The sequence below is a fragment of the Capsella rubella genome, unplaced genomic scaffold, assembly GCF_000375325.1.
Source record: "Capsella rubella cultivar Monte Gargano unplaced genomic scaffold, Caprub1_0 scaffold_4, whole genome shotgun sequence".
Taxonomy (NCBI): domain Eukaryota; kingdom Viridiplantae; phylum Streptophyta; class Magnoliopsida; order Brassicales; family Brassicaceae; genus Capsella; species Capsella rubella.
Window position 1 is genome coordinate 9022608 of NW_006238920.1, and position 26535 is coordinate 9049142.

A 26535-nucleotide genomic window follows, 5' to 3' on the forward strand; every position below is an offset into this window, starting at 1 on the left:
GTTAGTCCGTCATATGTAGATTCGAAGTGTCTATATATTTAGACCGTTATTAACTCAAAGAAAATGATAGTTGAATTTGATGTAGCTTGCAAAACTGTGATAAAATTAGAAGCAATTAAAATGAGGAATTGGATATCATATCACAAAAGAGCTTAACATGCCGGAAACTAGAGTATACATCATAAGCTCGACTTTAGTTTACCCCATGTATTAAAAGTCGTTGACATATACGGTAACTAAATTTAAAAGAAGTTTCGTTTTTCTAAACTTCTATACAACCCAAGTAATATTCATAATGCTGTACAACCCAAGTAATATTCATAATGCTATACAACCCAACCCAAAAGTATATCCACAATGAAGATATAAAAAAAGAAAGAAGTCCATAAATATGGATTTCTTTGACGACAAATCCTCATTGAATTATATGGATTGGGACATGACCTTTACCTTCTCCTCACGCAACGGGCATTGTTTGAAGTCTCCCACTGTCCCTCCCTCCTTTAGACCCCACATTTACATAATGCCCACCCATTTTAGTATATGATCTTCTACAATCTTACATATTTATACCACTTCATATTTATAGTTCATTTTGTACATGCACTTATAAAAATACGATATGAAAGAGGGTGGACTCTCATGGCCCTCCATACTCCGTAATTTAATATAAGTCGGATTGAGAAACTAGATAAATTTAGTTTGAACACAACAAATTACAAATATATATTAGTTTCTTCTACATTCGCCGCTATTTTGTGAGAGTCGTGGTTTCGTACACTTTATTCCTATATGTTCCCCCACTAATCACGTTTCATACGGTGGTACCACTTGGTCTAATTTTTTTCTCATTGGTGGCAATAGGAAAATTCAAACTAGAGGCAATTTAGTCATTTTGGGAGATTGTGTTGTACGGACTATGCGAGACAAAAAGAAGTTAATTGTGGTGGAGAGAGGAGAGGAATGAGATCTCCGGTGGGACAACGCAATTGAACGTCGTTTTAGAAGCCAACTAAATGCCTTCTTGATGACTTCTCCGTGCGATCACGCATTTACCTAATTGTAACTTTTACTTGTTTTGCTTGTTAAGTTCTTCTACAACATTATACCACTTTTGTTCTTCTTCTTTTTTTTGAGATTTATTGCAACTTGGCAACTTGCTTGAGCTCCTGAAATTTATTATATCTATCTCTTAAAAAGGTTACTTAAGCGAGTACTTTTTTTTTGTATTTTTGAGATCCATTGCACCAATCAAACAATCACAAATAATGAACTGTTCTGGCCTTTGTTGTGTTCACTTGTTTGCATGCAGCTCAAACTCAGCATCTTACCCTAAATCATATAAAACATACAGCTTATGTAGAATTATAATACTTATAGTGAAAAAACGTGAATTCAATATCATCTCCTATAATTTAAATGTTATCAATTGTTGTTCAAAGCCGACCGTTTTGGAATTTCTTTTCTTTCGTTTTACGTAAGACTACAGATTCAATAACGTGTAGGATTAGAAACCCATACTTATAATATTGGTTGACAAAAAAGAAGAAAGAAGGAAAGAAAAGCTCATATAATATACATATTTTTATAATGATATACGTACGCTAAAGTGTTTATATATAAAAGAAGATGGGTTAAGCAAATTTATATGATCTGGATTGGGAAAAGATGATTGGACCAACGGAGTAGAGGAATCTGCAGGGCATTTGTCACTATCAAAAGGACCCCATGAGATCACATCTCCCCTTAAATTGAATAATCGAAATCTAGTTTCATACGCATCTTTCTTTTGCTAGCTCGTAGCACATCGTATACGAAATATGCCATAACTAGCTACAAAACTGACACCATTTTCCAATAACTTTTTTCAAAAAACTTTGTTGATTAATTAATGTTCGTTAGTAGTGTAGATGATCATAATATAATGTGTATGGTTAATTATAATCTTGTCATTTCAGTTAATGTTCGCACAATAACACCAAACGATATAGCCATTTCTGCAACAAACGAGAGGGGACGTCTTCGGTTGGCGTCGACGTGGACTTTTATTTTTTTGAGTCATCATAAGATGAAATGTTTATGTATAATGAGTGAAAATCATCTCCAACCTCTTTGACTCCCACTATGTGATTTCACGGAGTTCGTATCTTATTTATAGAGTCGTTCGCAAACATTCATGTCTCACGACAAGATTAGTGAGTTTTTCTTTCTTTCTGTCTTCAAGGGAAAAAGTCTTTGGATCGTAATGCTACTCACTAAATTATAAACGATAAAGTTCTATTTGAACATATTATTATTTTAAAAAGATGTGTGTGAATTTTGTCTTTTAAGTTTGAAGTATTCATTCGTATAGCACGGGTAACACTATTTATTAGTAAAAAAATAAAAAATTGGTTAAAAGATTTAGTAAAATTATTTTAATTGTTTAAACTTTAAACTATAGTGTTTTTTACGTCGTGGTACATTTTACACGTAAGTTAAAAGGAGAAAAAACTCTTTAAGTAGCAATGATATATACCAAATTCAATTCATTAAGACATGGCTGAAAACATAAATAAAAGGTACGATACGTAGAAAAATACGATAATGAACTCCATCCATTGCTATAAAATAAACGCCACTTTCCCTCTCCATTTTCAGTAATCTCTCTCTCTCTCTCATCTTCTCTGGTCTCTGTTTCTACGGTTCCTCAATCCTAAAAAACTTTTTCAAAAAATATATAATTACACGTACGATGGAGAAGCGTAGCTCTATTAAGAACAGAGGAGTACTTAGGTTACCACCAGGGTTCCGATTTCACCCGACCGACGAAGAGCTAGTTGTTCAATATCTGCGTAGGAAAGTTACCGGTTTACCCTTACCGGCTTCTGTTATACCGGAAACCGATGTTTGTAAATCCGATCCCTGGGATTTACCTGGTAAAACCAATTTTTTTTTTGGTTTCATTCGAATTCTTCAATTCGGTTTTTTGATGGTTTTGTTAATAATGTTATGCATGGATGATGATCATTCACAGGTGATTGTGATTCAGAGAGGTATTTTTTTAGCACAAAGGAAGCTAAATACCCGAACGGAAACAGGTCGAACCGATCAACCGGTTCGGGTTATTGGAAAGCGACGGGTATCGATAAGCAAATCGGGAAGAAGAAGCTTGTCGTGGGGATGAAGAAAACTCTTGTTTTCTACAAAGGTAAACCACCTAACGGGACAAGAACCAATTGGGTTCTTCACGAATACCGTCTTGTTGATTCCCAACTAGACTCATCATATGTAAGAGAATCTTTCACAATACTCATGAGAATCACTACTTATTAAGAAGCTAGGATTTTAATAGTGTCTTCTTCTTCTTTCTTCTTTTTTGTTTTTGGACAGAACATGAATTGGGTTCTGTGCAGAGTGTTCTTGAAGAAGAGAAGCAATAGTAACAAGAGGAAAGAAGAAGAAGAAGAGCGAGACGAGTTGGAGAACGAGAAAGAGACAGAGATAGAGGAGAATAAGAAGAGTCGTAGTACTAGTACTTGTCCCATTTTTTATGACTTTATGAGGAAAGAAGATAAGAAGAAGAGAAGAAGAAGAAGATGCTGTGATTTGAATTTGGCTCCTGCTGCGTCGTCGTGTTGTTGTTGTTTTTGTTCTTCTTCAGGGTCTTCGTCGTCTGTTTGCTCAAGTGCTCTAACTCAGACATCTTCTAATGATACTCATAATTATCATGAAGAAATCACTTGTCGGGAAAATAAGTTTTGTTTGTTTCTCTAAAAACCTCAACAAACAATTTTAGAAGTACAAGTTCTTCTTCTTTTCACTTTAATTAATTAGTTTATGATTGATTACCAAGTGATTAATTAACAAAGCAATCTGGACCATACAAGGTGATTTACTTCTCATGGTAGCTATTAGCTAGCCTTTCTCATTTGTCGTCCATAACGATTTGTATTATTTTATAAAAGTTTTCTCTCAGTTTACAAATTAAAATTTATGTAATCTTAACTAAATGAGAAGTAAACCATAAAATCATCAGGTTCATTAAATCTAAAAACTCATAACCTCTCTGAACGCCACCCCTTCGTTGACTAGACTAAAGATTACCAACATAGTCGTGATAGAAATTAAGTCGTATTTTTACCCTCAATGATTTCCTAAAAATGTCTACATATATATGCTCAAACTATGTGTAACTTTTGGCACAGTATCTATCTTAACATTTTTGAAGTACATTTTGTACTAAAATATATTTTGGGTTATAACATTTTATTTTGTAATATTTGCATAGTCAAACCCTTAGTCATATGAATAAATAACAAAATTTAAAAGTAAATTTTGTACTTAAATCACAAGAAAATTGGAAACAAATATTTATTACATTAAAAAAATTTCTTAAAATATCTCTCTAATAAGTTAAATCCCTCTCCAATATATTTATATGATCTTATTCGTTTTTAATTTATATTATTACATAACATATATTTATAATAAAAATACAAATTTTTTCAGACATTTTGAAATTTAAATTTTTGAAAACGGAGGCATATAACTCAATCGATAAAGGAAAAAATATATGTACAACGTCTACATAAGGTATAAAATTTTAGATAACAGTTCAAAACCATTATAAATTGAACGGGTTTGAATTTAGATAAATATGATTATATTTTTCAATGGGTTATATATATTAAAAATCTTTTATGGGTTAAGTTAAAATATGATTTTTTATTTACAACGAAATCTTCATGTGGTATACCGCAGGTTGACTACATATATCTATGAATCTACTTATAATAAAAATTCATAAAATTATATAAAAATAAAATGAAATAAACACGTATAAAACTAGACTACATAAACCAACTACAAAAATATCCACCAAACAAATATATTAAACTATGGACCCGTGGTGTACCACGGGGTAAATCCTAGTCTTATAATCATATTTGTATACAATAAATTAGATATTGTCTCATGCCATGCGCGAGATTATTTATTATTCAGTTTTAATGTGTTGAATACATTATCATCACCAAATTTTTTTTTTTTTTGTGTTGAATACATCATCTTCACCAAAAAAAAAAAAATTGTGTTGAATACATTATAAAAATACTATTTGAGGGTTGAAACATTGCTAATGGTGTTCAATCTAAACTTTGATTTTTTTTTTAATATAAAAGATAATATCCAAAAAAATATAGCATATATGATTTTGTATGGTTTTAGTTAATTTCTGATTCAAAAAAAAATGTATAGATAGAGAGATATATATGTACTTTATATTTCAAAAAAATTTAAATTTTGAATTTTTTATTTGTTTGCTTTACATATAAAAATTATCTTGGTGAAAACTCTCTCATGTGGTAAAAGTTTCAAAAGCATTAAGCATGGTGCTGGCATCATTTATTCCACTTGATGACGTAATTATAAGCGAAATTTAAAAACAAATCAAAAGAAATTGATAAAAAGGACGAAAGAGAATCAAAGAGACGACGAAGTCAAGGATCAAAGGTTGTAACTTTTCCTCTAAACAAACGCTTTTTTATTTTATTTTTTTTATCTTTATTTTCTTTTTCCTTTTGGCTTCCCTGGTTTTTGATTTTTTTTTTCTGGCATTATTAAGGTTTTTTTTTTTTTTCCTTACGTTGTGTTGTTGAATTGAAATGGCGTAGTTGGAGAAGAAGAAGAAGAAGAAGACGAAGCGATCATCTCCACCTACTTGGCCGTTTTCGATTTTCCTTGATTCGCCGGAGATACAGCGTTCCCGGCCATGAAAACCTCTCTCCGACGGTTACGAGGGGTGCTTCACAAGAATGAATCTAAGGACCGGAGAGATCTTCGAGCTTTCGTTCAGAAAGACGAGCTTGCCCAAGCTTCGCAGGTGCCAATTTATATATCTATCTTTCTCCAATTCGAATTTGGAACTGTCTTCATTTGTGTGTCTTTCGTTGTTTGCTATTTGATGATGATGATGCGATTCTCAATCGTATTTCGCGTTTTCGTCGTCGCTCTAGGTGAGTTATGTACCAAATTTAAGCTTTGTGGCGACGATTTAGGAAACGATGCGATGATTCAAATCTCGGATTCGTGAAAATTACTTGTGATATAAAGTTGGTGGTGGATCTGGAGCTTCTTAGTTTTTAAACTGAGTTTATCTGTAGTTTTTCCTTATCTAACTGGTTAAATTAGATCATCTCCTTCACTTGACCAACCAAATGATTGGTTACATTTTGCGGAGGAAGCTTGGTTTTTTCAGTTTGGTGCTCTCTGTTTTACGAGGTTATTTACATTTAGATGTAGCTGGTCTCACAATGTTAAGCTTGTTTGTGATTTTCACAGGACGTTGAAGACATGAGAGATTGCTATGATAGCTTGCTCAATGCCGCGGCTGCTACTGCTAACAGTGCATATGGTAATTTATTGGTGCTTTTACTTTGTTTGGATAAATGTAACCAGAAACTTCATCACTTTCCTATTCTGAATGGATCACGCTAGCTGATTATACTGTTTGTTGTTAATTCGGTTGATTATATAATTTAGCTTTGATTCTTGCACTGTTGCATTATCGTTTGCTGGTTCAGATGCCTAGGTCTGTATTTTAAATGTGCTGTCACCTTTTTTTTTTTTGGCAACTCTGAAGTGAGCTCTCACATCCCAATTTGTAGAGATAAACATCTCTTCTTGTTAATAAATATATATTCTTATCATTTGCAGATTTCATTTGCTTGCAGAATTCTCTGAATCTTTGCGAGAACTAGGTGCTTGTCTTCTTGAGAAAACTGCTCTCAATGATGATGAAGAAAGTGGTAAGTTTTACAAACATATTCCTTAAATGTATCATAATTATCTCTCGTGTCAATGTTTATACATTTGAAACCAGCAGTTTGCATTTAGCTTTTTGTCAAGTTTTCTGCACATTACATATATGTATATTCGTGGCTTTGATCTATGTAATGTGCATCTGAATTAGAATCATTCTGCTTCTCTGATTCTTATGCAGGTAGAGTGTTAATTATGCTGGGAAAATTGCAGTTTGAGTTGCAAAAACTTGTTGACAAATATGTGAGTTTTATAGATCTGTTACAAACTGGTTCAAAAATTTCCTATTGAGTTTTCCTTTGTCTAACCACCAATAACTAATTAACTATCAATATTGTTGATTCAGCGGTCTCACATATTCAAAACGATCACAATTCCCTCAGAGTCACTTCTTAATGAACTCCGCATAGTTGAGGTTTGTTTATCTAGAATCTATTATATCTATTTAGTTTTTCAATGGTCTGAATGGCCCATCCTTGTTGCGTGTATATGAGCTTCCATATTGACAGAATGAGATGTTAAGCGTTGTTTGATATGTTTGCTGATTCAACCTTTTCAAGTGACAATAGTAATATGTTTACATGATAATGCAGGAGATGCAGCGGCTTTGTGATGAGAAAAGGTTTTTCTTGCCCCGCCTTCTTATTTATTTCGTAAACACCTATTAGTGGGACAGGAAATAATTTCTGAAACGCATTACCTTATTATAATTGAAAAAAGAAGTTAGCGTTGAAGGAAAACGCCTATATTTTGTTTTTAGAGATACATGAGTTTTGTGGGTGATTGGTTCAGAATATCTATCATTCTCATGATGGGAATACCATTTTTTGATATTAAATCATCTCCTCTTATCAAAAATTTCTTACATGTTAGTGGGAAAAATATATTATATTCATGGAACTCTTTACCTGTCAGGAATGTTTATGAAGGCATGCTTACGAGAGAGAGAGGGAGATCAAAGGGTGGGAAAGGAGAAACTTTTTCGACACAGCAAGTAAAAGAAGCTCATGATGAATACGAAAACGAGACAACTTTATTTGTTTTCCGTTTAAAATCCCTGAAACAAGGGCAAACACGTAGTCTTTTGACTCAGGCAGCACGGCACCATGCAGCACAGGTTTCATCTTAGGCCATTTTTAGTCTTTCTGTTTTGATCACCAAAGCACTGTGTTGATGTCACTTTTTGGTTGGTTTTGCAGTTATGCTTCTTCAAGAAGGCTCTTAATTCCCTTGAAGAAGTAGAGCCGCATGTACAGATGGTAACCGAGTCGCAGCATATTGATTACCATTTCAGTGGATTAGAAGATGATGATGGGGATGATGAAATTGAAAACAATGAGAACGATGGTTCTGAGGTGCATGATGATGGAGAGTTGAGTTTTGAAAGAGTTAATGATAAGGACCAAGATGCGGATTCTTCAGTCGGTGGCTCCTCCGAGGTGATGGTTTCATATGTTTACGGTTCTGATGATATTTCCTGTTTATCCGTATTGGTGCTTTTGATGAACGCGGATAGAATAGTGATAATAGTGATACTCCATGTGCCAATGTATAAATGACGACCAATATAACAAAGCAATTATAAATGAGGTTGATAAATGGGAAATGCTTAATATGGAAGCATTTTGACATCTTTAACCAACAAAAAGGTCATGTCTCAATAGAATCGTATCGGTTGACATTTTCTAGACTATCTAAGTTATCTAAATCTGGTGTTGTTTTATTTTTAAACCCGTTTCCTTAATAATGTTCACCTATGCATGCAGTTGGGTAACTCAGACATCACATTTCCACAACTTGCTGGACCAGATACTGCACAGGTAATATACATTTCCCATCTTCTCTGCTTTTCCGTTCAAGTGACTCAAAAATTCTCAGGATGCTCATAGTTCATGGAATTTAATTTCGTTCGTCTTTGCCTGGAACTGGAAAACCTCCCAAAATATTCAGTTTGCACAACTCTCTTACCAGTCTTGTTTTATCAGCAGGAAAATGTGGAAGGAAATTACAGGAAATCTCATTCGTTGAGGAGAGATGTTAGGGCAGTGAGCCAATCAGCACCGCTTTTTCCCGAGAACCGCACAACTCCTCCTTCAGAGAAACTGTTACGGATGCGATCAACTCTGGCACGGAAATTCAACACATATGCACTGCCAACACCTGTAGAAACTACGAGAAGTCCCTCATCTACTACAAGTCCAGCTAACAAAAACGTGGGGTCATGTAATCCTGCAAAGGCAATTACAAAACAAATTTGGTATTCATCCCCACTGGAAACTCGTGGACCTGCAAAGGTTTCTTCAAGATCAATGGTAGCCTTGAAAGAACAAGTCCTGAGAGAGAGCAACAAGAATACATCTTCTCGGTTGCCTCCACCTTTAGCTGATGGACTCTTTTTCTCTGGGACACTCAAGAGACGATCCTTCTCTGGTCCACTGACAAGTAAACCATTACCTAACAAGCCTCTCTCGACAACATCTCACTTATACTCCGGTCCAATCCCAAGGAATCCAGTTTCTAAGTTACCAAAAGTGTCATCATCTCCAACAGCTTCCCCTACTTTTGTCTCAACCCCGAAAATAAGCGAGCTACATGAGCTTCCGAGACCACCACCAAAAAGTTCTACCAAGTTCTCTAGGGAATTAGGATATTCAGCTCCCTTGGTTTTAAAGAGCCAATTGCTCAGTAAACCTCTTATTACAAATTCAGCTACTCCTCTCCCAATACCACCTCTAATTACTCGTAGCTTCTCAATACCTACTAGCAACCTTAGAGCATCAGATTTAGATATGTCTAAGACAAGTCTGGGCACTAAAAAGTTAGGCACTGCCTCACCTCCTTTAACCCCAATATCATTGATCCGTGCACCACCACAGGCTCTTCCCGAGCGTGCAGACCACCTAACGATGTCCAAACAAGAGGTAAACCATTAATTCTGATACTTTTTTTCCCTATCTATTAGTTATTTTCGTTTGGTTTTAGAATAAGAAAGTGATCATTGTGTGTCATGCGTTTAAGTAGATTTTTGGTTCTAGTCCTGTTTCCGCGAAGTTCTGTTTGCTCATCATTTAAATGTAAATCCAGAATTGTGCTGATATTTGTTCTAATTGGGTTATTTTGCAGAGGAGGGTTTAAGGTGTAAGATGTTTGTAGCTACCTAAAAGCTTAAGAAGAAGGAGGGCCATTACCTATAGTTGCAGATATATGTAAATATCCTCCCATTTTAGTTTCACCTGATGATCTTAGTTTTCTGTCACATATAGTTGCAGATCCCTGTTTTGAGAATGATGATAACAAAAGAAAAAAAAAAATTAGAGGCACACATTTATAAATAATTGCCTGAGGAATTTTGGTTTTTCTTCTATCAGATAGTAATTGTCAAAACTTATGTACTCTCTCCTGACCTTCATTTGCTTTTGGTTTTGTTCAGTGATGTGATATGTTTTACGTCCGAGATTTACGGGATCGCTTCTAGAAGCTTAACATAAGCTGGCCATATTATACAGTTTAAGATCGATCATTTGCATTTACAATTACAAGGTAGGTGGAAAGTAGAAAGAAAAAACAAAAGTTCCCAACTCATGGTCTCACATGTAAAACCTAACGAGGAAACATACACATACACTTAAGGATCCGTAGCTTTCACAAATCTGCCCTTCACACGCAACCTGGTCTCAGCTCTCGCCTTCCTTGTTTCATATCTTATGGTCTTATCATATCTGATCAATAAGAATCAATTACGAATTAAGGCTTTGGAAAGACAAATCAACTTCAAAATGGAAATTAAAAAGAAATACTGACAACATCATTTACCTCCGGGTTTTCTTCTTTTCCTTGTACCGCTGCATAGCATTGTCCCTGTTCTGTGCCATACGCTCTAGATCAGCATTCGTTGCCGCCACCAATCTTGTGGTTTTGGTACTAGGTATAACAACATGTTCCGTAAAATGCAAGTCACTTGAGTTGTTAGAACTTTTATGTGAGTGAATGGCAGCGGGAACATTGTTGCTCTTTGATATTTCCTGTCCCTTGGTGGAACTTGAGCGGATGCAGTCATCCTGCTATATTTGACTAGTAAGTATCATAAATTCACAATTTACCGACAAAGATATACCAAAAATGTAGTGTGATTATGACATAAATACATCTGGTTTTCATTCAATCCAAGACGTAGTAAATTGGTGGTTGGCAGAGATAAAACCAACAGCAGTGAAGAAAGAAGATATAGCTACACATATGACATCAGTAAATCAGTCACCAACTACGGTTATATATGGGGAAAGCTTAAAACTGATTAGGGTATGGAGTGTTTTGGGATTGGTATTAGGGGCTTTTGAGGCTTGGAAGAACAAACCCTAATTATGTTCTGCTAAGTAGGTAAGTGATATAAATAAAGTGGTATATGATTTGAACCCTAAACACAAACAGTTTGCTACGCCGTACCTGGTAACTATCTCTCAAAGCTTTAACATTGGTTGTATCGTTTTTGATATGAGTGGCGTTATTCAATGTGAAGGTAGAGCCTTTTGGTTCGACTGGACTAGGTTCCTCAGGGTTCCTGGACTTGCCCAAGTTAAAATCCCATATCTGCAATGCAACAACGCAAATTCGACTTGTTAATCCAAGTCAGTGTATCACTAACTAGAACACGGACAGCCCAGGGATTGATTCATGGAAATAAATGGATTATGCTATTGACAGAAATTATGAATGTTCCTACAGATAAGGTAACTTGACATAATTGAGGGGATAAAGATGTCACTGCAAGAATGTTTCTATGTTGTAAGCACAAAAACATAAAACCTAGAAATCAATTGAGAGAAAGAGAGATGAGACCTGAGTGTTGTGGGCCTTCTGGTCAGTGGTATGACTAGCAGCATTCCACTGCGTAGCAGCATTACCACAAGAACTTTGGTACTCTGTTGACAGAAGCAAAGAAGTAAACGACGTCGTGGGAGACAGCTGCGACATGTTTGATCCGCCATTTATTCCTTCCCGAATCATAATCTCTCCTCTGCCGTCTCCGTCTCCATCTCCTTCACAGCTAACAAAATCTCTCTTCAACAACTCCTCAAGTTGTCTGTACACTACCTGCTTAGACCTCCCCAAGCTAAAGCTTTGCTTTTTCATCGGCGTATCGTACGGAACGATCAGATCTTGAACAATGTTAGATCCAGAGACCCACGAATCCAACGCCATCCCAAAATTCTCAGTCAAACGTTCCTCTTCCCTTTCTTCCTCTTTCTTCTTCCCCTCCAAATCAATCCCCCACACAGCAGCGAGCTCCGAAACACAAGGACAGCCAGAAAAGCCCTCGACGGCGGAGCGTTCGTGAGCAGCGGCGGAGGAGCAGCTGCCGTGAACATCCCAATCACACTCCTGACACAAGACGAGATTATCGGTGAAGCACCGCACGGAGACCGGCTCTTTGCTGCAGTTATCACAGATCTGAGAACGCACGTGCTTCCTGGACAAGAGGTTGGCCGAGTGCACGTGCTGATCACAAGGCAAACACAGCTTCGCCGAATCGGCTCTGCAAAACAGAACCGCCGTCCTCTCGCCGCAAAAATCGCACGCCACCGTCGTTGAACTACCCATTTTTGGTTTGACAATAATACCTTCCAAATTCCAAAAAAAAAAAAGAACCCAATTTTTTTTTTTTTTCAATCCGAAATTATAACAAAGCCGAAAACAAAATCAAGGGTGAACGATGAAGTGATCGATGGAAGAAGAAGACAGAGATAATAGACATTTCGTCTCAAAGTCTGAAGCTTTCGGTTTAACGGAGTGTATGATTTTTTTTATGGGATATTTTTTAAGGGGAAGTTGTCATTTAAGTAAAATATAAATATCTCTCAGAAGAAGAAGATGGATGACAAAAGACGTATTTAATGCAAAATTAAAAGAGTCGCATCTCGAGAATTAATTGGCTGCACTACAGTGTACTGTATGGATTTTATTGAATAATGGAGGACGGTACATAATTAGATGATGTGAGATCTAACGGTTGTAATTAGCATTTTAAGCAAACCGCTTAGCTGCGTATCTACTAAAATTAAAATAATAATAGAACAATAATGAATTTATGGTTGGGTCGTAACAGTATATATAAAAGGAAGGTATTGATTGAGTAAAGCGTATCTATCACTTTTTATATGTTAAATCCCTTTCCTTACATAGTAATCACCTTTTTCGCTCCTTTTATCCCTTTGTTTTTCCTTTTTTTTTTTAAATATATAAATCAATTTGATTTTATTTATTTTTGGGTGTGTGTGTGATTGCACATCAGCACATGAGCTCGAGTATTGCAAACTATGTGATACACTGACTTTAAAATATGTTGCTAGAGAAAAAAAGAGAGTTGATTTTGGTCTTAATTGATACGAAATACAACATATGTGTGCATTAATTATGATGTAAATTTGCAATGGTTTAGGGAAAAATATATAAATTTGTTATTAGTAAAAATATGAGCAAGAAAATTTCGATCCATAGTAAAAAAAAAAAAGTTAAGCATATAATTTCCCTAATCTTCTGTCTAAGCGTTTGTTGTTTTTGTGTGTAGCTCATCAGGTTGGTTTCCAGCTTTCTTGTCTCAAAAGTTATTTGTGTTATATTGTTTACAATGTGATTCATATCAGTATTTAAAAAAAAAAAAAAAAAAAAGGAAATGAACATATAAAGGCCCAATGCTTTATTTCAAGCCAATGTTTCCGTGGACCCCAAGCCCACAAACGAGAAGAGAGAAAATGAAAGAAATAAAAGTTATATGAGGAGAGTGAAGTACAGAAGAAGACACGACAAGAGTTCCAAACCTTAGACTGTAGTTCCTTCCATCGGCTTATGATTGCAGAGGTCTTTGTTGTTCAAGATATATGTATAAAGTTCCATGTATCTTCATTTTTAATCCTTAATTTAAGTTCATTATAAATAAAATTATACAAAAATATCAAAGGGTAAACTAACAAGATACAGTACTAATTATTAAAGCGTGTTGTAAAAAATTGTAGCAACATGTAAAGTTTCAAGTATTTTAAGCAAAAATGTTTTTGTTATCTTTTGGGATATTGCTAACTCATAAGCGAGTGTTCATAATGATATATTTCGAATGTATGGTTAATCTGTTTAGACCATGTTTAATAGTGTGTACTTAAGGCTAAGACTTTGTTAAGAAAAACTCTTTAATTAAGATTCCACCATTAAACATGGTCTTGTATTACAAGTATAAAAGTGTTTTGTTTTGGGGTTTCGAAAGAGAAAGAGAAAGAGGAGGAGGAGGAGACCCACACACATAGAAGAAAAAACAGAGTGACAGACAGACACACACAAATTTGGCGTCTCTTTCGATCTGAAACATCTCTGTCTCTCCTCAGAGATTCCCTTCTTCCTTTTAGGTCCCATTGTCTCTCTTTCTGTATATATCACAACTCTTTTTTTTTAAATAAACACTTTTTTTTTACTAAACAATATTTATTGTTTTTTGGTAAAAACAAATTGCAAAATCTCTTTGTATATATGTATAAGAAAAGAACAACAATGGATTGGTTTGGTCGTCGCTTTCTGTTTCTACACTTCCATCAGATTCCCTTTTGCACTTCTCTCTTTCACTCTTTTTTTTCCTTACGGAAACGTCATTTTCCTCCAGACAATACATTTTATTCCTTTTTTATATATATATTGATTGGTAAAAATTGTATAAATGTTGGTAGACAAAAAAAAATGTATAAATGTTATTATTGCCAATACTGTATCTATTGGTTTATCACAATTCCCTTCTCTCTATCTTCTCTCTCTTTTTTTTTTTGTATTTTTGCAACCAAGTAGAAAAGTGTAATTAGTTAGGTACTCGTAGTTATCTTTCTTTGCATGTTTGTTTCTGTGTGTAGTGTGTACGTATGGTAAGGTTTTTTTAACCAAGGTGCAATAATAAAACGTTATGCAAATTCAAGTCAATACATACATGTACCTAATATCTTAATTATTTAACCACAACTATACAAATATAGCATGCTTGATGTTTTCATGTTTGTTACCTAATATCTTAAATATCACACATGGTACTCTCTTGTATAGTTTGGGTGAGATTAAAAAACAAAAAAATGTATTGGCCTTGTTTTCTCTTCTTTTTCATTCTTTACTTTGTTGTGTATTGTTTGTTACATACAAGTAGGAACATGGTCTTGGACTATAATTTTTATTTAATATTTGACGTGATGTTATTTGGACTTTCTTATTTAAAAGATTTGTGAAGTGAGACATTACATCTATTAAAGTTTTCACAAACTTAATAATTGCAGCTAAAGCTCGAGAGCCAATTTGCCCACGCCCAAATAGTTTTAACGCTAATGAGCTAAAATGTTGACATTTTGGTTTTAGTTTTATTATATTTTGGTTGACTTCTACTAAAATAAATAAGAACTTTCAATCCCTCAATTATTCTGCTCCACCCATCATATTGCATTAGTAAGGAAGGATTGGGTATTTTTAAAATTGTCACTTCACGGCCAGATTCATTTCATTTTCGAGGTTAAGTACTTTGGTTGTCGTATAGTCATTCTATCCCGGAATATATCATCCTGTTTGCTATTGACTTTTGATGTATGCACCTAACCTCATACCTTCGAGATTTTTATTATAACTTTTTTCTATCGAGTTGGAAATTTAGATTTTAACTCACATTCTTTTTATAAAGATTTATTCGGATTAAGTTATTTTAATTGCATTCCACTCTAAAAATTGTTATAATTTTGAACGGATTAAATTAACACGTATCAAATGACCGTCGTTAGCAAGAAGATTAATGTGTTATATGCATGAGACTGTGATCATTCGTATATTGCATGTAATCGAGAGCACGTCAATGAAGTGAAAATTGATCATGTGTGATTGATATACAGATACTGTATTACGTACGTAATATATGCAGCTTAAGTGATATATATGGTTTTGACTGAGGGATTAGTTATATACCGAGTAAATTTCATAGAGCATGCCTGATTTAAGACTGAATGTGTAGAAGACCGTAATAAAATCTAAGTGACTAGTACTGGAGAGGGTGGGACTAGACTAGTTATCAAATATTGAACACATATTCTGGATTTAAAACTCGAATATGAACTGTTAAAAGCTATGAATGATTAATTAACTAAAAGTCAGAAAAATCGGAAAACTCAAACCCGAATTCACATTTTTTTTTTTTTTTGGTCGCCAACCCGAATTCACATTAAACACCGTTTTTACTAATGAGTAATGACTATACAGGGAAGAATGGGGATCACAGATAAACATATACTGTGATCTGTGAATGAGCTGCTTCGTTTTGTTTTTGTTCTCCTTTTTTAAAATTAAAAAAAAAAAAAGCAAGTTTCCAGCATTATTTTCGATAGCTACGTTAATGTCACATTCTTTAACAGATTTGTTTACTTGTTTCTCTAAAACAAATCCTCAGGTTTTATAAAACCTCTTCCCAAGATTTGAACTTTTATTCTTCCTCTTGTATTTTTAATTAAACCGGGGCACTAACCCGATAACAAAGGTAACAAACACAACACACGCGCAAGCAAGCAAAGCTTAATCCAAAACGCGCCCTGTCTCTTGCGTGTGCACACCTAAAATGGGGTTTTCACAAGAACACGGTAACACGGACGTGAGACAAAAGTGCGATGCAAAGAGATCAAGAGAACCTCTCTGTCTCTGTGGTCACTTTGGTCTCTCTGACAGAGTTACTGGTCCACTTTTCTCTTTTTTTTTTACCCAAATATCCTCACGCGCTTCTTCCTTATTGCGCGTCTACTTTCACAAACCAACCCCTCCCCCTATGCTAAATTCCCGATTGTACCCTTTCACTCTGTTTTTTTTTTTAAATTAATATAATGATTCCTCCTTTCTTTCTTCTCTTTGGTTTTTATTTATTTATTTTGTCTCAATCAAGAATAAATCCTCTTTTGTTTCCTCTTTCTTTCTTTCATCTTCTCCTGCGAGATGAAAGCACCGAACATGGAGACGATAACGGATTCTCTCGAGAAATCGATGCAGAATTGTTCTCTCAATGATCGGAGAAGAAGGGTCGGAGGAGGAGGAGGAGGAGATGGCTTTGTTGGGAGATCGTCCACCAACGACCACACTACTCCGATCTCAGATACAACCTTGGAGCTCAATTCTCACTTATCTCTCCCTTGTCACTGGGAACAGTGTCTTGATCTTAAGGTAATAACAACATTTACAACAAATGAGATTTGTCTTTCTATTTTTTTCCTTCTTCTTTTTTGTTTGTCTAGGTTTAAACTAATCACTACAGAAACTTCGAACTCGTGTCGTTTTCGTGTTTTTTTGGATTGCATTAAATGTGTTACATTTGCGGGTAGAATTTCTTTTCTTTTTTTTCTTTAGTTTAAGGCTTTTCTTGTTTCCTTGTGATTATGCATTTATTGCTTCCAGACCGTATAAAAATGTTTTTGCTCTCATAGGGCTTTTTCGTTTCAGGCTTTTGTATATGGAAAGCTTTTTGCAGAATTTTTTGATTGCTCGACCATGATGAAACTAAGTTCTGAGATTTTTTTTCGTAGATATGTTTTTTCACATAAGGAAACAAAACAAACAAATGTTTTTGTCTTTCATGTTCAATGATTTGTCTGATGATTCAATGATATATAAAAAAAAAGTACATAGTCATTTGCTCATATATAGATCTAGGACCAAAGCTTTTCTCCTTTTTCGTCTTGACCACATTTTGGGTGCATTGCAATTTACAAACAAAGTAAGACCAAAAAGAAAGAAATAAACCTTTTTATTTGGGCACTAGCTTTAGTGTGCAAAAGGACTTTATGATTGAAATCTAGAGGTGGGTTTCTTTTTCTTTGTGTGTTTTAGACAGGAGAGATTTACTACATAAACTGGAAAAACGGAATGAGAGTGAAAGAGGATCCAAGGAAGGTGATGAATGCTTATCCTGACAGTGGAGAATCATATGGAACAGTGTGCTCAGAAGAAGATAGCTCATATTACGACAGCGAAGAGTCTTCATCAGAGTCATCTCCATCATCAAGAGAGAATCATGAGAAAGATGAGGAAGAAGATGATGATGAAGAAGAGGAAGAAGAAGAAGAAGATGTGCTAGTGGTTGCCGGATGCAAAGCTTGTTTCATGTACTTCATGGTTCCTAAGCATGTCGAGGACTGTCCAAAATGTGCAGCAGAGCTACTTCACTTTGATCGACCTCCTTCTATGTCTACTTAAAACCAACCCATCATCTCTTTGTTTTCTATTTTTTCACTTCATTCAGATGAGAATTTGTTTAGGCTTCCACTTTTCTTTCTTTCTTTGATCTTAATATTGTTATAACTTAGTGGTGGTTTTCTCTTGGGAGTGGGCGGGGGGCATTAACACGAGTTTCAATGGCAAGAATGTTTCAGGACAGTAAAATGTAAAATGTTACTACCAATTAGAATGGTTTGGCAAATCATAAATGAGCTGTTGTGTTTGGCTTTTCAAGTTGAAAGAGAATATAAATGTGAATGAGAATGAGATATATGCTATAGCTAATAAGAATATTAAAGTTGTTGCATTAAAGTTGGTCAATGAAATGAGAGCCCTGAGGAATCGCGCGCCTATTAAACAATTAAAAAAGACTAGTGGTGTACTAATCATAATGATTGCAACATGTGTGTGACTCCACATTTCATGGTTTTCCTTTTTTCCTTGTATCAGAATCAATTCTTCTAAATTTTCATTGGAAACCATTTTCTTTTATTTTATTTTATTGATCTGAATTGAAAATAAAGAGATAAGATTAGTTTCACTAAAACGATGGTAAGAAAATTTATCTTATATATATTCCAAATTTCCAAGTTATCCACTAATTCAAGGAGCGGGGATGATAAATAAATTAACTAAATTAGGGTTTATATTTTCTTGTAAAAAACTATACTATTATTCAAAATATGTTTTACTATCTAAAAAATTCGAGAGTTTTGACTTATTACTGTTTATATATAGTTTATATAAGTAGACACCACTGTTCAAAACCAAATCTAGCTAGCATAATATTTTAAATATCCGATAGTAAGGTATAAACACTAAAATATTGGAATAAAGTACAAAGATATATGTTACCACAATTACATTACTTTACAACTTTGAGTTTCTAAATAGTGCATTTTATCTTACAACAAATATGCGTCATTAGTTAAGAATAGAGGTTCGTAGAGAAAATGATTAGACGTGTGAAATGTACCCAAGCTGTGTCAATGTCAAATTTTTGGTTCGAGTTGAGCCAACTTGTGATTCCACTCAGCTTAAACCTGCGGTTCACAAAGGAGCAAGTTATCGTAAGTTCTGTTGACAGAGATGTTTGAATAAACAAAACAAATACATGACTTTGCTGCCTGAAACAGTTTGTGTCATTATTGGGAATAGTCGCAAAGTGAAAAACAACAAATGTCCTACCATGCGTAGTAGCCTTTGATAGACCACTTAATAGGTTGCATACTTTATATAATATGACTGTTAACGAGGTGAAACTATATAGATAAATTTTTTGCCTTCCATCACTAGCATGGCCTGTTTTGGCAGTAACAATTTATGCTGGACATGTACTAGTTTATGGATAAGTTAACAACATCAAAGTATGGTCTAAACATTTATTATATGTCAAAAATATGAAATTTATAATGCGGACCATTATACTAGTTTCACATGAACCAACGTCTCAAAAATTTTGAAGCCAAAATCCGGATTTATCTGGAGTTTCATATGGATTCTAATTCTACCAAAGACAATTCAAGTTCTATTTCAAGTAAGCTTAAACCAAAACTTTGAATTTTGTCTACAAAAGGAGAACATAGTTACCACTTACCATTTATAAAATATGATACGCCATTTACTACGGCCTACGGGGTACATAGATAGAGGGGGGAAAAAAGAGCAGAGGACTTGGAAATTTAAAATCTAGCCGAACCGGAGGGTACCAACCCAAATTGGATTAAACCGGGAAGAAAACTGCAAATTAGCTCGTGACAGTGTTTGCAAGCCATGTCACGGTGTTTGTAAGCCAACACGTCGACAAAAACTATTGCCAAGTGCCTTCCCTTCGATAAAAACTTAACCTCTTCGTTTTAGACACTACACCACTTTAGACCATTTTTCATAAGATAAAACGTGAGGTGTCTTGTAATCTTGCAAATATTACTTCTCAAAAATATCACTTTTTAGAATCCAACCGCTTTGAACATTCTTTTGCCAAAGCGAGTTTGCAAATCTAAAGCTTTGCAATGACATCCTACCATGTTTCTCATGAGTCATATCGACCATCAGGCAATTCTCAAAACGTTTTTATAAATTACTTTTTCTTCTCTTGAAAATTTTCTCTTTTTATGTGTATAAATACCATGCTTGTGTATCTCTCTATATATGAATATTTCAGGTCCTTCACCACTGTACCAACCGGGAATAGAGGCTCCGCCACCACCGTATCCACCAACGAGAACGAGGTATCAAGACTACTACGGCGGCTATGGTCAGCCGCATCCACCACCACTGCGTCCATATAGATCAGATGAATACTACAACGAAGGAGAATATGATGGTTGCTTTCCTTTTCTTAGAAGATGGTAAATTCCATTAATTGTTAATATTTATCATATCATCTTTCTTTTATACTTTATGAATTGTGTTAACAACTAAACGAGGTTTTGGTCTTTTTAATTAGAAAATGAAACTATGAATCAACTCAAATTTAATAAATCGGGAGTAATTTTGATTTGTTCATTAATCTCTATTACTTTGGGGATGATCATTTGCAGTTTGACGGCGCTATGTTGTTGCTGGTTTTTGGAACAGTGCTGCTTTAGAAGTCGTTACTAATTCTTGTATGAGAGAATGTTTACTCTCTCTATACTCTACTCTTTTGTTCTGTTTTACGAGTTGTAAATTAGAATTGGTGTTTTGTTTATGAAGAAGCATGGAGTTCTAAGAAATAAAACAAACAACATTATGGTTTAATTTGATAAGTGACCGGAGTCGGGTTCACTAGATTTGTTTTTGCACGTACCATTTAATTTCTTTCTTATGAAAAAATCTTGAAAACAACAATACATAATTCATCACAATCTTCTATAAAAAATAAATTTCCAAGTAGTATTTTTCCTTTCATGTTCTGAATATCAAATATAAAAGCCATTTTGGGGGCATTGTTCACTAAAAGATGTAAATGTGTTTGCTACTTTACTTACAAGGCTCAAATATTAATGGTAAGAACATCAGAATTCGTCAGGGAGGGGACGACCACCCAAGAAAGCCTTAAACAACACAAGCGCTCTAGCAGGCTGCGAGAACGGTACCTCATGGGCCGCTCCTCTCACTGTAGCAAACGCCAATATATTCCCATAAACTTGAGTCCACCCACCGACCTGTAACAACAACAAACCTTAATAAGCACGTCACATATATACCAATAGGACATTAAAAAAACATCGATAATATAAGACACCATGAATGGAGCACCCTAATTAGATATATAGTCATGATACTAACCTGTTGTCCTGCAAACCAAACTCGATAAGGGCCAGTTGTTCTCAGTCCCAACTCTTCAGCCAGTCGCTTCACTAGTGTTCTACTCCCGGTTAACGGAATCACCGAATCTTGATCGCCGCTGTTATTATTATTGCAACAAACACATCAAGACAAGTGTTACAGAACTTGATAACTTCATTATAGAAGAAACCTTGGTTTACCTGTACACAAGAACTGGAACTCGAGCTTTAACAAGACTTCCTACTATGTTTATCGTTGGCACTTCCACATCAAGTACTTCGTAATCCAGCACACTGTCACGATAGAACCCTTGTGTAAATATTTACAAACCGAACTTTAACAACTAAAAATATATACAAAGCTAACTAAACTTTTGTCAAAAACAAAATGGTAACAATGTTTATATAATGAATAAACCAACGTGAAGCCAAATATACTGTTAAATGTTAAATGTTAAATGTTATGAAGGGAATGGAAGATATTACTTGCTGCAAACAGCCCACTTGCGAGTTCCAACAAGCCGAGCATGGAGAGCTTTTTGGACATCTCTCCGGTTGAGATAGTTAACCGTCTCATCTTCTACACACACATCCACCGTCTCTCCCATTTGCTACATCATTCAAACAAAATCACTTGCAGAAAATAAAATAAAACTAAAACAAAAGTTTTATTCTTCTAAAACTTCTATTGGCTTCTGAACTCACTTGTGGTTGAGGGTTAACTACTTTGGATTGAGATAGCACAGAGGGAATGCAAACGTCAAGAGTAACGTCATATTTGTCAACGAATCTACTTGTTTCGATGCTAACTTGACTCATCACTTTAGTGCACATACTTGACACTGTTCCTCTATAGTACTCACTCACATACCGCGAGTAGTTACAATAAGATGTGAACATTTTGTAAGTTAGATCCGATATCAAACCATGAGACCAGAAATACTCGGCTCGTGAGTTGAAATCCGTCGAAAACTCCATAACCGGATTCCCAATCTACAAAACCAAATGTTTTGAAAATTAAAGACACAACATAATCCGGATTACAAATGAAAACGTTAAGGACTATATGAAAGAAACTCACAGCAATGCCTTTGAGATTAAACAAGTTGTGCTTCTTGTTGTATTGAATCATAAGCTGAGCCAACTGAGGAACATAGTGGCCTAAAAGATTTGCAATTTTGATTAAATACATTTTAGGTACCAAAAATACTGTTTTACAAAGAAAGGAAACAAAAAGCTATCTTTTACCAGCGTAGCTTTCACCAGTGATGAAGAGACTTCTATTGAGATATTGAGGGAACTTGAGGAACCATTTTTGCAAGAACACAAGATTGTCTTTTGCTGGAGATTGTTTTGTTCGAAAATGTGCACAAAAGACAAAGATCAGAATGTTTAATATGTGAAGACAAACAAAAAGAAAAGAGAATAATCCTCAGATTGTGATCTGAATTCTGCAAAAAGTTCCATTGTTTTTTTTTTTTTTTGGTTTCTCTTTTTGTCAGACTGAGAAAGAACAACTCATAAAAGCTGGAACATATATTATATTTTTGTCCATTTTCAGTTTATTACAATTTTAAAAAGGGATCAAACAAGAAACAGATCGCATGCACCCCAATATCATCATCATCCACACAAACTTAAACTCCATAAAAGAATGAAACACAAAACTCAAATTCAAAACATCCAAACTGGAAACTAGAAGCATAACAATGATCTAGACCACTTTATGTCTGAATATTATGTTTACTTTTGATATTTTTTTTAGTGAAAGAACTAAGGGGACAAAAAGACACAAAATTTGGGTTTCTTCTACAAAGCCTAACTATCACTAATCTATGAGAGAGAGATAGAAGATTTTATTTTCGAAGGTTTGAATTATAACAACTGGGGAAATGAAATAGAGAAAGTTTAAAGTACATACCAGTGATCTTATCATTGACACCCTCATAAGAGGAACTCTCAGTTGCATAAGAGAATCCTACTCCAACAGGTGTCTCCAGATACAACATATTAGCCTCTGCACATTTTTCAATCAAACTAAAGAATTAAATTTAATTAAAAAAAAAGATGCAAAAGGTGAGTGATCCGAGGAGTTACCTTGATTCCAGCTATGCTGATTCTTCACCAAGATTGATCCTTTGGGTCTAAAAGGACCATTCTCAGAGAATGCACCAACACCTAATGATGAACAACCAGGTCCTCCATTGAGCCAGAGGACGAGAGGTTTGGAGATGGGTTTGGTTTCAGCTTCAGCCAAGTAGTAAAACAGAGCTCTCTGTTTCTTGTCGTCAATATTGACATAACCCGAGTACTGCTGAAACCCGACCCGTGGTTGACCGGGTAAACGGGTGATCCGATCGGCCCGGGAGAGAACAGTTGAGCTGACTGTTAAACTCAGAGTTTGAAGGAGGATTAGTGCAGTAGCCACTGTTAGACATTGCAGGAGAGACATCGTAGTAGCTCTTCTTCACCAAGTCAAGAGATATGACTTTTTGTGGTTTTGTTTTATTTTATTTTTCCTCATATGGATTGGTATTGGCATTTTATATATCTAAGAAATCACTTTTTGTTGGTAAAATCGAGTATATTTATGTACAATTAGTTTTCTTCTCTGCAAAAGCCGTAAGCCGCGTGATTCACAGGTAAAAGTTTTTCTATTTTATTTTATAGTGTTTTTTATATTATAATGGCATTCCAATGAGTTTGAAAAGTCTCTTGAAGTTAGAGCTCTATCTATTGTTAAAAATGGTGGTGCATTAGCATATATGATGTAAAAAAATATATGTGATCATCATTATTTATTAAGTATTTTTTTACTTATAACCATTCAGCCATTAAGGTTTAGATCATATTTTGATGTTTCATTTCATTACTTCTCTATTTATGATGCTAGGCTTCTTTTCTTCTTCTTTTTTTCTTTTTTTTTCGGGTCAAGAAGTGATGATGCTTATTCAACTTATTACTATTTTCATCACAGGAATCTTTACAATAATAAAACTTTTGCACTGTAAAAACGAATATTAAGTGAAGGAAAAAAGTAAGAAAACGGTTGGGTGATGATGTATTTAAGTCAGTGAGTGAGAGAGTGATATCAGCAAAATGGAGCTTTGGCGTGGCTTCACTTCTTCACCACTCAAACCCTCCCTCCCCACTCAGATAAAGAGTCTCCTTCATTTTCATTATCCTTTTACTATCATTTTCCCTTAACTATTTATTTGTATTCGTTTCAATTTTTTTTTTATAAAAAAATAAAGTTGGAAAAGGACATGAACGTGGTCCTGTTTCTATACATTTTTAGGCATGGTAAAGAGAAAGTAAATAATAAGCCAAGATTTCTAAAGAAAAATATAGAGAAGTGGTTGTAAATAAAATAAAAGCTTCTCACAAAATTGCATTTGCAAAACCAAGTTGCCTTTTAGAGTTTCTTCGATATAGTGTATAATTTTCTCTACTCATGCACACCCCTGTCTTGCTCTTGCATCTCCACGGCGTGCTTTCATTCACAGCCAAACGCAATTATTTTTCTTTCCCCTTAAAAGTAATGGAATTGTAAGCAAAACATCATATATAGGTAGGGTGAAATATATAGAGGTAGAAAAGGGTAAAAAGACAAATTTCGATTTGGTTTGAAACTGAAATCAACTTTTGCCTTTATAGGTTGGCTACAAGGAGTGTTGTTACATGGCCCATCCTCTCACCCTCTCACTCATTTGACCACACACAAAAAAAAAATGCAATCTGCTTTCAATCCTAAGGCACTTTTATATCTACTACATATAATTAATCAATTATATATATGGACGCTAATGTGGTTTGGAAGTTAAACTAGTAGGTCAGAATGAAAAGGGTTTAAACTTTGGAAACAAAAAAAGGTCATTAGCATAATTAGAAATGAACATGTCTTATGTTTCCCAAGACAACCATCTCGATCCGGTTGTTAGCAAAAGCTTTGTTTTATTAAGAGATTCGGGAAAATGGGGCAAAAGTGTATGGAAGTGGTTGGTGGTGGGGACTGTTAAGAGCCGCATGCCTATCATACCCACTTCTATCTTATGTTCTTCTTTCACCCAATTTCATTACCTTTTGTCTCTCCTTTAGCCTTTATTGTATTCACTTTGTATACACTAATCATAATAGTATATTACTAATGATAGGTCAGCGAAGATCCTATTCCAACGATACACCCTTACTCAATAACATCTAATACTGTATAAGATTAGATACTCTATTTGCTAATCTAGGTGTAACATTACATCCAAACTACAAATGATCAAGTTCTTTTTACATGCAGGAGTTAACTTTCAAAAAATATTATTTTCTTGTTTTCTTAAACCAACACTAAATTGAATGTTTTTAACAACTGTCTAAAACTATAAGGTTGGAAAACAAACATTTACAACTCTTATAAAATGTATTATTATTAATCTCTAAAATCAACAAAACCCGGTTGCTCCTCCTCAGCTCCAAATCGTGGTCCATGTCGGATTGGTAAACTCGTCAGTCGTCACCCATCTCTTCCCTGCATGGTCTTTGACTCTTGACACTCCTTAGTTTGATTCTCGTCGTCCATTTTCGCCAGCCTTCAACAAACGATCGACTTGTTTTTCTTCTCTTATGTTACGTTGTGAGAATCCCATAATTATGCTCCAAAGATACATGAAGCTGTTATATGAGGAAGATCATCCAACCTGTGTTTGTACTACACAAAGATGGATGCATACTTACATCAAAAGAAATTCTCATATGATGATCTTTATAATATTAGATGACTCTTTTTCATGTTTAACATCATTATATCAGATGAGTCCATCTTCAATAACAGTATCTTTTCTTTTCAATATTATCATCTTCTTATATATATATATTCATATTAACATAGATTTATCCAATTATTACATTTCCATGTTTAATCTTGTTCTACACTTATCCAAAATAGAGGAAATAAGTTGACGTGGAAAATACCTATTAAAAGATTTTAACCAGTTTTTTTTTATGTTGTTGTATATCTAAGTCCAATAAATGATTAAACTGGATTTCATATAATCAAATCGATTACCCAAGTGGTGTGTATGTATGGAGATTCTGCGGATTTGTTTCTGAATTCTTAAGACGTTATCACTTTAGTGCTCTCCTAACAAAATGGTCCTCAGGATTATATGCTCATCAAAAGAATCAGTACCTTGCTGATTCGACCATCACCTATATA

The 26535-nt window shown here is 34.7% G+C and overlaps 6 protein-coding genes across 9 annotated transcripts; 4 read left to right on the forward strand and 2 right to left on the reverse strand.

Moving 5' to 3' along the window:
- The first annotated feature begins 2586 nt into the window (after positions 1-2586).
- On the forward strand, positions 2587-3865 carry LOC17888371 (NAC domain-containing protein 41). Its single transcript, XM_006294720.2, has 3 exons — positions 2587-2918; positions 3017-3270; positions 3373-3865. The coding sequence occupies exons 1-3, from the start codon at positions 2735-2737 to the stop codon at positions 3754-3756; spliced, it is 822 nt and encodes a 273-aa protein (XP_006294782.1). The 5' UTR covers positions 2587-2734; the 3' UTR covers positions 3757-3865.
- A 1688-nt stretch (positions 3866-5553) lies between these two features.
- Positions 5554-10196, forward strand: LOC17889899 (uncharacterized protein At2g33490). Of its 3 annotated transcripts, none has more exons than XM_023783739.1 (11): positions 5554-5863; positions 6322-6394; positions 6714-6788; positions 6983-7044; positions 7148-7216; positions 7395-7423; positions 7717-7918; positions 8001-8240; positions 8568-8621; positions 8787-9722; positions 9925-10196. In XM_023783739.1, exons 1-11 carry the CDS (start codon positions 5753-5755, stop codon positions 9934-9936), a joined length of 1863 nt encoding a protein of 620 aa, XP_023639507.1. In that variant the 5' UTR covers positions 5554-5752; the 3' UTR covers positions 9937-10196. The 3 variants fall into 3 exon arrangements, with proteins under 3 accessions (XP_023639507.1, XP_006295505.2, XP_023639508.1); XM_006295443.2 differs by having other exon boundaries at positions 8790-9722; XM_023783740.1 differs by lacking the exon at positions 5554-5863 and having other exon boundaries at positions 6316-6394; positions 6697-6788.
- Positions 10197-10270: 74 nt separating this feature from the next.
- On the reverse strand, positions 10271-12634 carry LOC17889097 (zinc finger protein CONSTANS-LIKE 14). Of its 2 annotated transcripts, none has more exons than XM_023783741.1 (4): positions 11638-12634; positions 11245-11388; positions 10615-10862; positions 10271-10520 (listed from the first exon to the last, which is right to left on the reverse strand). In XM_023783741.1, the coding sequence occupies exons 1-4, from the start codon at positions 12397-12399 to the stop codon at positions 10427-10429; spliced, it is 1248 nt and encodes a 415-aa protein (XP_023639509.1). In that variant the 5' UTR covers positions 12400-12634; the 3' UTR covers positions 10271-10426. The 2 variants fall into 2 exon arrangements, with proteins under 2 accessions (XP_023639509.1, XP_006294300.1); XM_006294238.2 differs by having other exon boundaries at positions 10276-10520; positions 10615-10859; positions 11638-12632.
- A 4074-nt stretch (positions 12635-16708) lies between these two features.
- LOC17889627 lies at positions 16709-18269 on the forward strand. Its single transcript, XM_006294972.2, has 2 exons — positions 16709-17007; positions 17671-18269. Exons 1-2 carry the CDS (start codon positions 16783-16785, stop codon positions 18034-18036), a joined length of 591 nt encoding a protein of 196 aa, XP_006295034.1. The 5' UTR covers positions 16709-16782; the 3' UTR covers positions 18037-18269.
- A 1707-nt stretch (positions 18270-19976) lies between these two features.
- LOC17888214 (cysteine-rich and transmembrane domain-containing protein WIH1) lies at positions 19977-20807 on the forward strand. The gene is made up of 3 exons (XM_006295399.2): positions 19977-20112; positions 20222-20408; positions 20601-20807. The coding sequence occupies exons 1-3, from the start codon at positions 20070-20072 to the stop codon at positions 20659-20661; spliced, it is 291 nt and encodes a 96-aa protein (XP_006295461.1). The 5' UTR covers positions 19977-20069; the 3' UTR covers positions 20662-20807.
- Positions 20808-20896: 89 nt separating this feature from the next.
- LOC17887985 (serine carboxypeptidase-like 46) lies at positions 20897-23826 on the reverse strand. Its single transcript, XM_006294099.2, has 9 exons — positions 23427-23826; positions 23251-23346; positions 22578-22670; positions 22411-22490; positions 22035-22322; positions 21816-21940; positions 21531-21623; positions 21331-21448; positions 20897-21206 (listed from the first exon to the last, which is right to left on the reverse strand). Exons 1-9 carry the CDS (start codon positions 23779-23781, stop codon positions 21057-21059), a joined length of 1398 nt encoding a protein of 465 aa, XP_006294161.1. The 5' UTR covers positions 23782-23826; the 3' UTR covers positions 20897-21056.
- Between the last annotated feature and the right edge of the window lie 2709 nt (positions 23827-26535).

What these genes read in the sequence shown, in the direction of transcription:
- LOC17888371 (XM_006294720.2), top strand. Translation starts at nt 2,735, where the DNA reads ATGGAGAAGCGTAGCTCTATTAAGAACAGAGGAGTACTTAGGTTACCA. An exon ending in CGATCCCTGGGATTTACCTG is followed by an intron (nt 2,919 to 3,016) that starts GTAAAACCAATT and finishes GATCATTCACAG; the next exon opens with GTGATTGTGATTCAGAGAGG. An exon ending in CCCAACTAGACTCATCATAT is followed by an intron (nt 3,271 to 3,372) that starts GTAAGAGAATCT and finishes GTTTTTGGACAG; the next exon opens with AACATGAATTGGGTTCTGTG.
- LOC17889899 (XM_023783739.1), top strand. Translation starts at nt 5,753, where the DNA reads ATGAAAACCTCTCTCCGACGGTTACGAGGGGTGCTTCACAAGAATGAA. An exon ending in TACTGCTAACAGTGCATATG is followed by an intron (nt 6,395 to 6,713) that starts GTAATTTATTGG and finishes ATTTGCTTGCAG; the next exon opens with AATTCTCTGAATCTTTGCGA. An exon ending in ATGAACTCCGCATAGTTGAG is followed by an intron (nt 7,217 to 7,394) that starts GTTTGTTTATCT and finishes ATGATAATGCAG; the next exon opens with GAGATGCAGCGGCTTTGTGA.
- LOC17889097 (XM_023783741.1), bottom strand. Translation starts at nt 12,399, where the DNA reads ATGGGTAGTTCAACGACGGTGGCGTGCGATTTTTGCGGCGAGAGGACG. An exon ending in CTTTGAGAGATAGTTACCAG is followed by an intron (nt 10,863 to 11,244) that starts GTACGGCGTAGC and finishes AGTCAAATATAG; the next exon opens with CAGGATGACTGCATCCGCTC. An exon ending in GAAAAGAAGAAAACCCGGAG is followed by an intron (nt 10,521 to 10,614) that starts GTAAATGATGTT and finishes CTTATTGATCAG; the next exon opens with ATATGATAAGACCATAAGAT.
- LOC17889627 (XM_006294972.2), top strand. Translation starts at nt 16,783, where the DNA reads ATGAAAGCACCGAACATGGAGACGATAACGGATTCTCTCGAGAAATCG. An exon ending in AACAGTGTCTTGATCTTAAG is followed by an intron (nt 17,008 to 17,670) that starts GTAATAACAACA and finishes TGTGTGTTTTAG; the next exon opens with ACAGGAGAGATTTACTACAT.
- LOC17888214 (XM_006295399.2), top strand. Translation starts at nt 20,070, where the DNA reads ATGACATCCTACCATGTTTCTCATGAGTCATATCGACCATCAG. An exon ending in TGAGTCATATCGACCATCAG is followed by an intron (nt 20,113 to 20,221) that starts GCAATTCTCAAA and finishes TGAATATTTCAG; the next exon opens with GTCCTTCACCACTGTACCAA. An exon ending in TTTCCTTTTCTTAGAAGATG is followed by an intron (nt 20,409 to 20,600) that starts GTAAATTCCATT and finishes GATCATTTGCAG; the next exon opens with TTTGACGGCGCTATGTTGTT.
- LOC17887985 (XM_006294099.2), bottom strand. Translation starts at nt 23,781, where the DNA reads ATGTCTCTCCTGCAATGTCTAACAGTGGCTACTGCACTAATCCTCCTT. An exon ending in TCAGCATAGCTGGAATCAAG is followed by an intron (nt 23,347 to 23,426) that starts GTAACTCCTCGG and finishes AAAAATGTGCAG; the next exon opens with AGGCTAATATGTTGTATCTG. An exon ending in TTAATCTCAAAGGCATTGCT is followed by an intron (nt 22,323 to 22,410) that starts GTGAGTTTCTTT and finishes TTGGTTTTGTAG; the next exon opens with ATTGGGAATCCGGTTATGGA.